This window comes from Hyperolius riggenbachi, chromosome 4, assembly GCF_040937935.1.
Source record: "Hyperolius riggenbachi isolate aHypRig1 chromosome 4, aHypRig1.pri, whole genome shotgun sequence".
Lineage (NCBI taxonomy): Eukaryota > Metazoa > Chordata > Amphibia > Anura > Hyperoliidae > Hyperolius > Hyperolius riggenbachi.
Genome location: NC_090649.1, coordinates 128,370,328 through 128,386,991, shown reverse-complemented (window position 1 = coordinate 128,386,991; position 16,664 = coordinate 128,370,328). Strand labels below are relative to the sequence as shown.

General features: G+C 46.7%; 1 protein-coding gene across 1 annotated transcript in view; it reads left to right on the top strand.

Annotated features, from left to right (window-relative positions):
- Positions 1–16,664, top strand: part of ATG4B (autophagy related 4B cysteine peptidase) — a 54,860-nt gene that overhangs the window by 13,716 nt on the left and 24,480 nt on the right. Inside the window, exon 5 of the mRNA XM_068280613.1 lies at positions 8,837–8,935. Coding sequence (XP_068136714.1) covers positions 8,837–8,935 — 99 coding nt within the window. The remainder of the gene's footprint in view (positions 1–8,836; positions 8,936–16,664) is intronic.

Genomic DNA, 16,664 nt, shown 5'->3' with positions numbered 1-16,664 from the left:
CATTATTAAAGAGGACTCGCAAATACAATGGAGCCTTGGTTTGCAAGCATAATTTGTTCTGGAGACATGCTTGTGATCCAAAACACTCTTATATAAAAGCAAATTTCCCCATAAGAATTAATGGAAACCCAGTTGATTTGTTCCAAAATCCAAAAAGTTATAGTAAAATAGTATAAAATAAAAAAAAATAAATAATACTTTCACTATAACTAACAGAATCATTGCCATCTATTGACTTGCACCAACTTTTTTTTTTTTTTGTACAGTATTGCTAAGAACTCTTTTTTTGCAAGATTTCTGCTCTGTTCCTGCAGAAGACGAGGTTTGTAAGGGCCCGTTCACACCTATAAGTTTTGTGGGAGTGATTTTCCCGCGATTAATGCGGAAAAATCACTGGACACTGCGGCGGTTTTGGAGCGATTAGCGCTAATCACGATCGCAAATCGCCGCCAAACCGCTGCATGCAGCGAGTTTGCAGTTATCGCTAACCACAAACGAGGCAGTCAAAACACTGCCACTGCTACTGTGTGTAGCGGTTTTTGTAAAACCGCTAGCGGTTTGCCATGAGCGGGAATCGTGCGATTCCCGCTCAGGTGAGAACGGGCCCTATTGTTTAGGAGGTGGAGTCTCGTGTTAGCAGGCACAGTTATTCTGGCAATATTAGCCTGCATGGGGAACAAAAGGCTAACCTAGACTTGGCTGAGGAGGTGGTTTGGGGGCTATGCCAATTTGATTTTTATTTAAAAAAAAAAAAAAATTTAAAATTACAAATTTTAAAAAAAGGTGCAAAAAGGCCCCATTTTTCTGATGTGCAATATGACTTCTCTCCTGGAAAAAACGGATGATTTATAGGATAAATTTAGGTCACTGTACAATGCCTCCCCACATCTAAAACACTAATTAAATCCATTAAAAATGCTTGGAGGATAAAGAAGACATTCATAGAAATTGTTTCCCGCATTGCCGGGTGAGCTAATACTTGCCTGGCACTATTGTATAATTGATTCATGCAAATTACTGTTCTGAATTAGACAATCGCCAGCCCTGACGCTGGCAATTTTTTCAAGGCCCTTGTAAGGCTTGGTGGTGTATTCTCCACAGTCAGCATGCAACGCATGAGCTGGCGTGGAGGAGGTACACACACTAGCACCAGGAAACAGGCTATCCCTAGTATAGTGGAGGGGAGGACTGACTCCAATAGGAGATTGTGGCGCACAGAGCCGGTGCAGATCTGACAGCCACAAACAATGCTTTCGTTATAACGTCTCAGCGCAAAGTAGCGCTGAGCGCACAAACCAGAACTGAGGAGATCAGGACAGGTAGACAGAATGAACGCTTGCTAGCTAGCGGCTACTTAGCGACAGCAAGCGTCCAAAACCAGACAGACTGGAATGAGGCAGCCAATGCGTTGCGGCGATGGCGTGCCTCACAAAGACAGGACAGGATGGTCAGGAAATAGCAGGATTGAGATAGATGAACGTAACACAGATAAATATACAATAAGTATGTTTTCCTAGCGTATTACAATTACAGCTATCAATGAAACTATTTGTAAGGTCTGACTAACATATGTATATATCGGCAATGAACCGATATATGACATAAGCAGGAACGCTGACTAGGACTGGAGTAATACAGGGAACAGGACTCAGAAGGATTCGCTATCTCTTCGCAGAGATGAACGCAATCCACAAACGGTAACAGAACAGGATTCAGAAGGATTCGCTATCTCTTCGCAGAGATGAACGCAATCCACAAACAGTAACAGAACAGGATTCAGAAGGATTCGTTATCTCTTCGCAGAGATGAACGCAATCCACAAACAGGACCAGGAACAGGATAACTAGCTCAGCACGGGTGTTCACGGTACGCGCAAACTACCGAAACGTGCTGGAAAACTGACTAACTGAACACAGGAAATAAACAGTTCGTGTACGTATACATCAGCGACACTGATGTATCAACGTAACACAAATACAAGGAAAATAATAAACGTGCTGGTATGCATATATATTGGCAATGAACCAATATATGATGCAAAGACCAGCAAAGTATCTTTATAACAAGAAACACGATCGGGGGCTAAAGCGACAGCAAGACTGGCTTACACTGAAGCTATGAAAACCCAAGGAAACCCTGCAGGAAGCAGATCTTTATACTGAGGTCATCCAATGGGAGCAGACATGCAGATTCCCACACAGGTGAATGATAATCAGTCACAAGCTGACAGCAGGGAAAGACAGACAAAGCTATGCAGCTTGCATGGAAATAGATCAGAACTGCCTGAGCTGCAGCACTACTTCTTCCAGCAATAGCTGCTGCAGCACTACTACTTCCAGCAATAGCTGCTGCAGCAGAGATCATTACAGTACCCCCGCCTTTAAAAGCGGATTCCAGACGCTTTTCAAAACTGAAATTCCCAACAAAACAGTCCGACTGATAATTCATGATGACCGGGACAGCCCGGCAAGACCGAATTCCAGAATCAGTCCCCACAAGACTGGACCCATCAGAACCAGAACCTACAGAACCATGCCCATCAGTACTACAAGCCCCAATGTGACACCCATCAGAACCATGATTTCCAGAAGAAAGCCCTCCGAAATTCCCTGAGCGATACCCACCGCCTTCCAGGAACCGTTCAGAAATGCCAAAGCCTTTGCAATGCCCACCGGTACGGTCTTTACCAACACAAAACCCACTGTTGAACCAGTCCAAGGCACCAGGACAAGTTTTCTCAGAGACCTCCCAGAACACCTTGAAGCTCCAAAGAGATCCCCATAGATCAGAATGCCCCTTAGGCTCACATGGAGAACTATCAAGAACCCCTATGGAACCTAGGGCAATTCCCGAGTCAGGGCCACAAGGACAAACATCAATATCAGGGCTTTCAGGGACCAGAACCATCTCTGGGCATGCAGGCAGACTGGCAACATCAGAACGTGTTCCCACTAAGGAAGCATCAGAGCACGCTAACACCTTAGACACACTTGGGCATTCTGGCACACAAAGAACATCTGGGCACACCGGCACAAGAGAAACCTCTGGGCATGTCAAGGAACTGTGAGCCTCAGGGTCAGCCAAGACAGGACCAAAACCAGGACTGGCCAAAAAAAAATCATCATGACTAAACTTCGCAACTACTGGACTTTTACACGAGAATGCTGGATCAGACTTAGATGTCGCTGATTCCAGCAAAGTCAGTAACAAATCAGATTCAGGGGCACTAACAAGACAGGACAAATCTTCTGATGTATGCACTGAACCAGATAGGGACTCCACAACTACCTCTGGACTGGACAGAGACTCATTTAATACACTGGATTGGAGCTCATGAGGCGCTGCAGAACAAGTCAGTATTGCAGCAGCCCCCACTGGACTAGGCAAAACTGAGGAATTCCCTGGACAGGAAGGGGACTCTGGAACCTCTGCCACAGCGGCCAGAGAACCAGAATCTTTCAGGATACAGGGCTGGGTTTCAGGAACACTCATCAGACCGGACTGAAATTCTGAGATTTCTATTATTTTGACCAGAGAATCAGAATTATCCATGTTACAGGGCAAGACTTCTGAAACATTCAGAGGACAGGGCTGGAGTTCCTCGGCTGTTACAACACTGGAGAGGGACTCAACATTGGTTAAATCAGACTGTGTACAGGGCAAGGTATCTAACACACTTGCTGACGAGGACAATATTTCAATGGCTTCTGCTTTGCTGGGCAGAAATTCATCAAGTTTTATTAGAGCAGACTGTAATTCCAAAACAGCTGCTAGACAAGTGAATATTACTGCAACACCAACTGAGGTAAGCAGTGCCTCAGACTGCTCTGCTAGAGGGTTTGAAATATCCAAAGTACTGGGTGAAGCATAAGACTCTGCGACCACAGCTTCACTGGACAGGATAACTGAACAGTCCATATTGCAGGGCAAAACCATGGAAGCACCTGCTGGACAGCATAATGATTCTGTGACCTGAGTTTCATTGGAGAGATCTACTGCACAATTCATGGATCAGGGCAAATTTATTGGAACATTTTCTGAACAAGGTAATAATTCTGCGATTTCAGGTTCACAGAGCAGATGCTCTGAGCTATTCACGAAACTAGAGCGAGGTGTAGAAACAGGAAGATCAAGACACAATGTTTGCGCATCTGAATCACCATTCAATTGTAAAATTGGAAAATTCAGATGCTGGGGTTCTGAGGTTTCTGGACAGGATTGCTGGGACTCGGAAACTGATGTAGTGCATCTATTGGCATCTGCTGGATCAGACAGGAGTTGAACCTTATTAACACGGGTAATTTCTGCAGAAGTGTTTGCAGAGACAGGCAAGATTTTTCTGGTGTCTGTTTCACTAAACAAAGAGTCATGAGTACTGGCTAGGCTGGACTCGGAAGTCAGCAGGACCTCTGGATTCTCTGCTGAGAAATTTGCGCAGGGCAAGGTTAAGAATGTATCAGTGGCTTCTGTTTTACTGGGAAGTAACACGGAGTTATCCATGGTACAGGGTGGAATTGCAGGAACTTCAATTTCACACAAAAAGAGCTCCGAATCACCTGCTGAATCAGCCAAAGGTGCTGAAGCAGGCGGGTCAGAACGCCAAATTTGCGAATTCGGAGTCACATAAAAATCATCCAAAATCAGTTCCCACACATCAATCAAAGGAGCCACACAGTCATACCTACACACACCAGCCTCTATTAGGTTATAGGCTGACTTAATGCATGCGTTCAATACCATTTCACTTTTTGCACTGTAAAATTGACAAAATGAACTTGAATCATTCTTCCATTCACAGACCAGGGCTTCCATCTCTCCCCTCTCGAATGGAGGATCCCATGCATACTTAACAGCGAAACATTTAGGCTGATCACAGTCTGCAGATATGATTGTGGCAGGCACATGTATAGGGTTAATTAGCAGGTGATTGGCAGATTCCTTATTCTTAAGAATCTCCAATACCTGTAGCAAGTGTTGAACTGTAGTGTATGCAAACTTCCCTTGGTTCACAAATAAGTTGATTTGTTCAATACTCTGTAATATCTCATCATAATCATACTCAGATAATTCTTTTAAACAAAAATCTTTATTTTCCCTAGCCAGGGAGGAAAGTTCATTAGTAGTTTCATAAGTCCATTTTTACTCCCCTGAAAGACAATTGCATTTCATTATCTGTTAATGGCAGAATCTCATTATAGGTCTCAGTCGCTAAGGATAACGATTCTGCAGATTGGACACGTTTCTTAGAACGTTTGCGTTTTGCCTTTGACCCTGCCGTTTTTTGTGATTTATTCAAAGCTGCAGGAAAATTATCAGTAACACTTTCTGCTTGCTGCTCATTCTTGCAAGCAATTGAAGGAGTAGCTGATTGGCCTGCTGCCAGGAGTTCATTAAGAGGAAAAGGCAATGGATCTATGCGCAACCAGTTATGGACCACAAACGCTAGAAATTCCAGCGGTCTATCTTTCAAATCGGAATGATTGAGAACATCAAATGTCCACTGGAATAATTCCCCTTTAACCACTTGCCGACCGCACACTCATAACGTGCGTCGGCAAAGTGGCAGCTGCAGGACCAGCGACGCAGTACTGCGTCGCCAGCTGCAGCCTAATTAATCAGGAAGCAGCCGCTCGTACGAGCGGCTGCTTCCTGTCAAATCACGGCGGGGGGCTCCGTGAATAGCCTGCGGGCCGCCGATGGCGGCTCGCAGGCTAGATGTAAACACAAGCGGAAATAATCCGCTTTGTTTACATTTGTACGGCGCTGCTGCGCAGCAGCGCCGTAAGGCAGATCGGCGATCCCCGGCCAATCAGCGGCCGGGGATCGCCGCCATGTGACAGACCACATCCTGTCACTGGCTGCACAGGACGGATAGCGTCCTGTGCAGCCCGGAACACCAGGGGGAGGCAGCAGGTAGGAGAGGGAGGGGGAATTTCGCCGCGGAGGGGGGCTTTGAGGTGCCCCCCCCGCCACCCACAGCAGGCAGGAGAGATCAGACCCCCCCAGCACATCATCCCCATAGGGGGGAAAAAAGGGGGGCAATCTGATCTCCCTGCCTGCACCCTGATCTGTGCTGGGGGCTGCAGAGCCCACCCAGCACAGATCAATCAAACCAGCGCTGGTCCTTAAGGGGGGGTAAAGGGTGGGTCATCAAGTGGTTAAACAAAATATAACTTAGTTGGAGTGCCCAGGTTGAAACAGGAGTCGCTTGGAGATCAGGATTGGTCAGGAACCTGGCACATTCAGAGAAAAACTCATTTTCTGTTTCAGAGCTAAGTTCTTCAAATTTCTTAAAGGAACAGGAACCATAATTAACAGTGTCATACTTTCTGGGAATCCCCCCCACAATGGGGATTGGTAAAGGGGTTTTCATAATGTAAGGCTTGGTGGTGTATTCTCCACAGTCAGCATGCAACGCATGAGCTGGCGTGGAGGAGGTACACACACTAGCACCAGGAAACAGGCTATCCCTAGTATAGTGGAGGGGAGGACTGACTCCAATAGGAGATTGTGGCGCACAGAGCCGGTGCAGATCTGACAGCCACAAACTATGCTTTCGTTATAACGTCTCAGCGCAAAGTAGCGCTGAGCGCACAAACCAGAACTGAGGAGATCAGGACAGGTAGACAGAATGAACGCTTGCTAGCTAGCGGCTACTTAGCGACAGCAAGCGTCCAAAACCAGACAGACTGGAATGAGGCAGCCAATGCGTTGCGGCGATGGCGTGCCTCACAAAGACAGGACAGGATGGTCAGGAAATAGCAGGATTGAGATAGATGAACGTAACACAGATAAATATACAATAAGTATGTTTTCCTAGCGTATTACAATTACAGCTATCAATGAAACTATTTGTAAGGTCTGACTAACATATGTATATATCGGCAATGAACCGATATATGACATAAGCAGGAATGCTGACTAGGACTGGAGTAATACAGGGAACAGGACTCAGAAGGATTCGCTATCTCTTCGCAGAGATGAACGCAATCCACAAACGGTAACAGAACAGGATTCAGAAGGATTCGCTATCTCTTCGCAGAGATGAACGCAATCCACAAACAGTAACAGAACAGGATTCAGAAGGATTCGTTATCTCTTCGCAGAGATGAACGCAATCCACAAACAGGACCAGGAACAGGATAACTAGCTCAGCACGGGTGTTCACGGTACGCGCAAACTACCGAAACGTGCTGGAAAACTGACTAACTGAACACAGGAAATAAACAGTTCGTGTACGTATACATCAGCGACACTGATGTATCAACGTAACACAAATACAAGGAAAATAATAAACGTGCTGGTATGCATATATATTGGCAATGAACCAATATATGATGCAAAGACCAGCAAAGTATCTTTATAACAAGAAACACGATCGGGGGCTAAAGCGACAGCAAGACTGGCTTACACTGAAGCTATGAAAACCCAAGGAAACCCTGCAGGAAGCAGATCTTTATACTGAGGTCATCCAATGGGAGCAGACATGCAGATTCCCACACAGGTGAATGATAATCAGTCACAAGCTGACAGCAGGGAAAGACAGACAAAGCTATGCAGCTTGCATGGAAATAGATCAGAACTGCCTGAGCTGCAGCACTACTACTTCCAGCAATAGCTGCTGCAGCACTACTACTTCCAGCAATAGCTGCTGCAGCAGCGATCATTACAGCCCTGTGCACAGCGGTCAGTCAGGGCTGTGGAGTCGGTACAAAAATCATCCGAATCCTCATTTTTATGAAACCACTGACTCTGACTCCAGGTACCCAAAATTGCTCCGACTCCTCGACTCCGACTCCTTAGTCTAATTTTTACAAAGGCTTTGGTTTAAAAATCATCCAACTCTTCAGTTTACTGAAACCACAGACTCCCGACTCCAGGTACACAATATTCCTCCGACTCCACAGCCCTGGTCAGTTGCGTTGCCGAATAATTCTGGATGTCAACTCACTGCCCATACAGTTCTATGGGCCTGATCACAGTGGCGGATCACTTAATTCTAACTCGCTACATGAAGGCTTTGCATTAAAGTCTACGGCCAGTCTCCATTACAGTTCACACACATTTTGACGCAACTGACCACTATGAACCTAGTCTAAGTGAATGGGGCCCAGGGCGATACAACTTAGTGGAATGCCCATACAGCAAGCTCTTTTGGTAACCTGTCTGACTGGCTGGATCAATGATTACATCAGCAAAACCTATGCTGATTGGCTTCTAGTCACAGGTCGTCTAGTGGGTGACATCCACTTATTAATCATTTGTTTTATGCAAACTCTCGCCTTTTCTCAGCATTATCTGCAGTTATCTGCAGTAAAGTATCACTTGTGAAATTTAAAGAGAAACTCCGACCAAGAATTGAACTTTATCCCAATCAGTAACAGCCCCTTTTACATGAGAAATCTATTCCTTTTCACAAACGGACCATCAGGGGGCGCTGTATGGCTAATATTGTGGTGAAACCCCTCCCACAAGAAACAAGAAAAGTACGTACTCCTGGCAGTTTCCTGTCTGTGAACCTTGCTGCATTGTGGGAAATAGCTGTTTACAGCTGTTTCCAACTGCCAAAAAAAGCATGCAGCAGCTACATTACCTGCCGACAGTAAAAATGTCACCATGTAATAAATGTCAGAATGTAAATCAGGGATTTAAAAGATTTTACAATGGGCAAACACTGACTAAATCATTTATACATAATTATTGTAAAAATGAAGCACTTTTTTTTATTACATTATTTTCACTGGAGTTCCTCTTTAAGATGGTTGGGCAATTGTTCGCTTTCATATTGCCCATTAAATTCTAACAAGTGGATTCATTTCTGTTATTTTCCCCTCAGACTGGAGATGGGACAAGAAGAAGCCACAAGGAGAATACCTCAGTATCCTGACTGCTTTCCTAGACAAGAAAGACAGTTACTATTCCATTCATCAGATTGGTGAGAATCCTGTGGTGGTGAAACAATGTATTTCAACAGGAACCCTTGTAAATGAAAGTACAGTGCCTGAAAATAAAACTGTTGCCATAGTAACAAGGTTATTCACTTTTTTTAGAATGCAACTGTTGGGAACAAGTTTATTTAATTGGTGTAGGCAATATATACAGTGTTTTTTCCCTTCAAATATTTTGGGCCCATTCACACTTGAGCGCTTAGCAGGCATTTACCGCTAATCGCCGGCGATCGCTAGAGCTTTTTAAAGCACTAGTGCAATGTTAACTATATGGCAGTGATCTCACTGCGGCGATTCGTGCTAAACTCAAACGTGCTACATGCAGCATTGTTTGCGATTTTAGAGCGATCGCAATGTATTTCAATCGCTAATCGCTATCACTCAAAAATCGCAAAAATGTCCAGTAAAAAAACTTGATTATCGTGTAAAAGACGCAGCTGCAAACCGCTAACAATGATCGCTACGTTTTAGGATCGTAAGTGTGAACGGGGCCAGTGTTTTAGGTCTCATTCACACTGGGAATCACAAAACGTGATTGCATTCCGATGTTCTACGATTTTACTGCAATTGTGTTTTTTAGTTCTAATTTCAGTGAGTATCACAATCGCCTGCAGCATGTTTCCAATAAGATTACATGTGTTAGGCTCCCTGCACACTGCAAATCCGTTTTCCGATTCCGATTCCGTTTCCGATTCCGTTTCCGATTTTCCTTGAATACATTCAACAGAAAAACGGATCAAAAAACGCAGCATGCAGTTAAGATTAAAAATCTGAATCGGAATCGGATGTAAAAACAGATTAAAAATCTGAATCTGAATCTGATTTGCTTGCAGTGTGCAAGAGGCCTTACAGTGATTTTCTGATCACTGGCGATCAGCAACGTGCAAAATGCTGCTGAAAAGTGCCCGATTCTTATATCTGTTCAATATGGTCATCTGGTTATCTTTTGAGTGATTTCAAACAGAACTTCACCCTCCCTCTCTATCAAGAGTGCATTGAAATTCTTATTCATTAGAGCTAGTCCACACTAGGTCCGGAAACGTATCCGTGGCTGCGTTTTTCAAACCTGATGAAAAACGGAGTCCCGGATACTAATGTTGAAAATAGCAGCCAGCCTCACCCAAGTAAAAAACGGATCCGTCTGCGTTTGCGGGGATCCGTTTTCAAAACCTGAACGGAAGGTCCGGATCTGCTGCATTTTCACGCAACGGATCAGGACCACGGATACACGCAGGGGTAGTGAAAGCAATGAGAAAACGCATCTCCAGCTCCACAGGCAAAAAACGGATGTGAAAACGGATAGCCTGAGCTTTATGATTGGCCCAAAAAAATCCTCCCACTCCTCCCTAATGATGGAGACGTTTTCTGTCAGGGAAAAACCTGAACGGAAACTAATGCAAAACTGATGCACTTTCATCAGTTTGCAGTACGGTGGGTACTTCCCCTGATCCGGACTGCAGTGTCCGTCCTGCAACCGGGTCTAGTGTGGACCTAGCCTTACTGATCAAGTTGCACACTACATCACTGTGATATTTCCTTACAGCATCCTTGGGCCATTTCATGGGTATTCAGTGGTAGATTCAACTTTGGTAAATTGCCATGCAAAACAGACACTACACTAACATCACAGTGAAATGCACATCAGCCTCCATACAGTGCACATTCCTGACCCTCCCTGTCTCTAGTGTGGATCTAGACTTTGACTCCACACCCCAGATGAGCCTGTATTACCTGCTATCGGCTGGCGAGAATACAGCCTCTTCAAACTTGCCTACCTGCCTTCCTCTCGCTCTCTTAGGCTTGGTTCACACATAAAAAGGTGTTCTGTCAGTTGGCATCAGTTTTGCATGTGTTTCTATGGCTGTGACCACACATAAAAGGTGTACCTTTCCAGACCAGTCAGGTAAAACTGATACAAGACTGACAGGACAGTACTGAACTGGATTGGAAATGTGCAGATTTAGGTGTGAACCATGCCTTAATCACCACTTATTTGCCACAGTTCAAGATAATGTACCTATTGAATACTATATTCCCCTCAGACTATAACCTTAATTGGGCTGAATCCTCCTTCTCCTGAGTCATATTTTTATAGTTCACATATGTTGATATATTCAGATTTGTCATCCCCCACCCAGAGATGGATTAAGATGTCATAGGGCCCAAGGCACAGTAGTAGATTTGGGGCCCCTTGTGGTCCATGTGGTAGAGTAAGTAGCTGGTGGGCCCCGTGACCCCCACTAGGCCCCAGGCACCGGCCTAAGTTGCCTGCTGGATGATCCTGCTCTGCCCCCACCCCATTTACTGTACATGCTGCATAATAGGTTGGAGCCTGAATAAGTTTAAAACGTGTTTAATCCTCAGATATTCTGAATGCTTTCACAAAAATCCCTGTTGAAGACAGCCCAAACCAGTTTTCACTCTTTCAGCATGTCATTAGCTTCCTCAGTGCACTTCATTATTTCCCTCAGCGGAGCAGTTGTGCTTAGTTACAGCTTTAAGTAAGAGTCTCATGGGGTGTGTTATTTGTAAAGCTATGTGATAATAGAACCCTGCACATTCCAATCCACATTATTTATTTACAAGGAGTGACTTATTCAGACAGAGCCCTGCAGAGTGTGTATTGTTATGTCTTCATTCCAGGGGTGACGGGTCCCCGTCTCAGATGTAGACAAGTTTTTTTATTTGAAGTAATGGCAATAAATGTGCTATAAATAATTAATGTAAATTACTGGGTGGAATAGAACAGCAATTATTGTTTCACGTTAGTGCCTTTCATCATGAGCGTGATATTGCTGTTCAGTCCTGAAAGTGAACTCTTGCACAGGACAGAAGGAAAACATAGAGAAATGCACCCTGTATGGGCTGGTGCACACCGAGCGGCTTTTTGGGCGTTTTCAGATCCGCTTGCGGCTGCGGATCCGCTTGGTCAATGTATCTCAATGGGGTGGTGCACACTAGAGCGGGAGGCGTTTTGCAGAAACGCTTACTCCCGGGGTGAGGCATTTTTTTGGATTGTGGATGCGTTTCTGCCTCAATGTTAAGTATAGGAAAAATGCAAACCGCTCTGAAAAACGGCACTTCAGAGCGGTTTGCCAGGCGTTTTTTGTTACAGTAGCTGTTCAGTAACAGCTTTACTGTAACAATACATGAAATCTACTACACCAAAAACGCTTCCCAAAACCGCAAAATGCTAGCTGACACGCTACAGAAAAATAAGAAAAAGCGTTTCAAAATCTGCTAGCATTTTGCGGATCTGCTAGCGGGTTTTGGTGTGCACCAGGCCTATGTATTTAGAGAGGTTAGCCTGTCTAATTATCCCTCGTCTATGACTAATCACTAGGGGGTATTACACTATTATCTGTATTATTATGTAAGCATGGAGGAAGAGGGCGAAGCCAGCACTGCAGTTAGGGTTCTTTTATTGATCAAGGTTTAAACACACAGTTATGTAGTAGCCAGGTGTCATAGCAGGTAAAGTGGGCGCCAGGTCTGAGATCCCCTGCGGACGACCGTTTCGCGCTGAACGCGCTTGTTCACCGCTATGGGGAAGTTGGGGGCGGGCTGCCTCAGCGCGGGTTACATACCCACGTCACGGCGGCACTTCCGCCTTCGTCTGCTAGCCACGCCCCCGTTGCCATGTCATTCCATGACGCTCACTCGCCCTGCAGACAGGACGGAAAGCGTCCATGTTCCCCGGCGACAGTGGGCACGCCCACAGATACGCCCAGCCGCGCCATCCAATGCCCAGCCTGCCAGCCGAAGGGTGCACATCAGTGACCGCTGTTGGTAAACAGCGGAACATGTGCACTTACAGCAGAGTGCGTACTATATTAGAGGCACATATATACACAGTATAACCTAGGGCTAGAGAGGCACGGGCAGCGGAGGCAAGGGCAGGCATGCCTGCAGGCGCAACCCAGAGTGTCAGGGTTAATAAGACATAAAAGCAAATACCGAGAGGTATATGTACAGTTAGGAACAAATCCACGGAGAGGGGAGAGAGGGAGGCGGAAAAGGGACAGAGCGGATACACATAGGGCTACAAGCCAACCGCAGAGAGAAGGAAGGGGAGAAAAACGTGCATAAAGGCAGAGTCATGTGCGCACGCGCGGCACGGTATACAACTCTCAGCCGCGCGGGCGCACAGACAGAGGAGTGGAATATAAGGAGGAGAAAAGCCAGCAGCGGCCACTGATGTGCACCCTTCGGCTGGCAGGCTGGGCATTGGATGGCGCGGATGGGCGTATCTGTGGGCGTGCCCACTGTCGCCGGGGAACATGGACGCTTTCCGTCCTGTCTGCAGGGCGAGTGAGCGTCATGGAATGACATGGCAACGGGGGCGTGGCTAGCAGACGAAGGCGGAAGTGCCGCCGTGACGTGGGTATGTAACCCGCGCTGAGGCAGCCCGCCCCCAACTTCCCCATAGCGGTGAACAAGCGCGTTCAGCGCGAAACGGTCGTCCGCAGGGGATCTCAGACCTGGCGCCCACTTTACCTGCTATGACACCTGGCTACTACATAACTGTGAGTGTTTAAACCTTGATCAATAAAAGAACCCTAACTGCAGTGCTGGCTTCGCCCTCTTCCTCCATGCTTACAAGTTCACCACTTCCTTCCTGCCGGAGCACGCAGCCTAGAGGGACTTACATCTACACAGTTTGCAGCACAGCATAGCCCAGCCCAGCCTCCTGTTGCATCCCCTGTTGAGTGCTGGAACTTTACTTTCCTTTGCCTACCTCGACGTTTGTATCTATTCCGAGCACCTCCGTGATGCTCACAGAAGAGGCGAGTCCAGAAACGGCGGCCTCTGGGGCTGAAGGCTTAGATGTCATAGCAGAGGGGAGAGCGGACCTGGAGGGTTTTTTCTCTAACCTCAGCTCTGCCACCACCTCCCATAACAAATCAGTGGGCGCCAGGGTTTTGGAATTGAAGCTTTGGAGGGAGAGAGAGAGAGAGGTGAAACTTTTTTGGACGGCAGCCACATTGCAGAGATACGAGGACGACAAGATCGCGGCCCGAGGGTTCAGACACTACCGAGAGCCCTCGGAGTATAGGGAGGACAGGCAATTTGTGGAGGAGTGGGAGGAGGAGCACGTAAATCACGCCAGAAGGCTCCAAGCTATCGTCCTAGCCAGAACAGAGAGAGAGCACAAATTGGTGACCGAGGAGATTGTGAACATCAAAGCGCAGCTCGGATCCATATTACCACCTGACGATTTACAAAAAAGCCTGAAAACGATCAGCGATAAACTAGTACCGGTGCAGAACGAAATTAAGGAGAGAAAGCTACGCAAATTGCTAAGGGACAAAAGTGACTTTGCGACTGGAAAAATCTTTACGTGGAACACCACACGCAACACAGAGCAATCACGCAAAAACAGGAAGCCCAGGGGCTACTGGACTACCGACTCTGCCTCCGACACCAGCGGAGACGACAACAACAAGAAAAGACCCATCAAGCCTACACCTAAACTAAGTAAACCATCCACACCTGGGGTCGCACAAACCTTTGGGGAAAACACACAATCATGTGCATCGGTCCCTTTAGACGCAGATTGCATAGGGGAGGGCGGAAACACCACAGGAGGACCCCAGAAACAAGTCCCCTGGAGGGATGGTCGCTCCTGGAGGGCAAGACGCAGAGGCAAGAGGCAGAGAACCCAGGAATAGAGGATGCCCTAGAATTGGAAATAGTCAACATTGCAGGCATTGAGATCACGGAAGACTGCAAGAGCTTGCTACAAAAAGGACTGAACTATTCGATCACGAGAAAGTTTGACCCTGTTCAATTTGAAATTGATCTATACAAGGGGGTAAGGTAGCTGAACATCAGGCATTTCTTTGCACGCAAAGAGAATCTGCAGGACAACATCAAGACGAGAATTGGCCCATTAGGCTTTATTGCCCCTAGCCGAGAGAGGGATCTCCCAAACACTGAGGACTGTATCCTTAAGACCCTATTAGACCTATTAGAGGAAAACGAGAATCAAACCAAAGACTCCATCCCTCTAACAGAGGATTCCACACCCTTTAGGCCCTGCAGATCTATCGCACCCTTTCCAACTACTCCAGGCTCCAGTATTGATAGCTTTTATAGAATCGTCCTGAAGGAAACCAAGGCCTTGGTCTATCGAGAGGAAGCTAATAATCTTACTCAAGGAGAACTATCCGCCTTGAAATGGCTAAGGGCAAGGGAGGACTTGATCTTAAAGCAGGCAGATAAGGGGGGCAATCTTGTCCTTATGACTAGAACACAGTATGAAGAGGAAGCAATGAGCCAACTCCTGGATGTAACAGTATACCAACCGCTGGACAGTAACCCAACATGGAGATATGTATCCGCATTACGATCCCTACTTCGTAGGGGGGTAGAGGCAGGTTTCTTGACCAAGAAAATGGGGGAACAGCTACTGCCGGAGCACCCAAGGTTTCCAGTATGGTACATGTTACCTAAGATACATAAATCCAGGACCAGACCACCGGGACGTCCGATAGTCTCCGGTATCGGCTCGATTACCGAGAGGCTGTCAAAGTGCCTCGACCATCTCCTCAGGCCACTGCTGTCACTGGTGCCATCGCACCTCGCCGATACTATCGACGTCCTTGATGGGGTCGACGACCTTGTCTGGTGCGTAGGCGACAGGCTGGCCACAATTGATGTGGTCAGCCTGTACAGCAGGATACCACACGAAGACGGCATTGCGGCGGTCGAGTCGTTCCTCAAACGTGGTACACACACGGATGAGCATTGCGACTACATCTGCGACTGCCTACGATTTGTGCTTACCCACAATTCTTTCTTATTTAGGGAGAAGTGGTACCAGCAGGTGTCAGGCACCGCCATGGGTACGGCGGTGGCTTGCACGTACGCGAATCTTTTCCTGGCTCGCTGGGAGGAGATTTGCGTGCACGGCGACGCCAACCCGTACCGTGGGTGCCTGCGGAGATGGTCGAGGTACGTGGACGACGTCCTGGTGTTCTGGACAAGTACTGAACAGGATTTCTCCCTTTTTATCGACTATCTGAACGACAACCAGATCAACATGAAGTTCACGGCTGAAATAGATCCATGCCACATCAACTTCCTTGACCTGGAGCTTGTCGTTCAGCATGATAGATTAGTAACCAGAGGTTATCGAAAGAGTACAGCCACTAACTCAATACTGCATCAAAAGAGCTTTCATCCCCCCTGGGTGACGAGGTCCATACCCTATGGGCAATTCCTACGTCTTCGTAGAAACAATAGTGAGGTTTCTCAATACCTGAAACAGGCAGAAGAGCTCAAAGCACGCTTACAGCATAGAGGCTATGACCCGATAGTGTTAGAAGAGGCGAAAAATAGGGCCCTCTCTAGACCCAGAAGTGACTTGATCAAAAGGCGACGTCAACACTCTGCACAAAAAGATGGTTCCAACACCACAACCAGACAAGTGTTTGCCTTTGATTACTCACCAATGGCAACCACTATCAAAAAAATCATCTGCAAAAACTGGCATGTCTTACAGGGAGATCCACACCTGACAGGGGTGACCACTGGACCCCCCCTGGTGACGTTCAGGAGGGCCCCCACTTTGGGTGATATGTTGACGAGTAGTGAACACAGGAAACCCAACTCGAACAATTGGCTGAACACCCTTAAACGGCCAGGCAATTACCGCTGTGGGACGTGTGGCATCTGTGATCAGATCCTGAAACATGGAATATCGATGTTGGG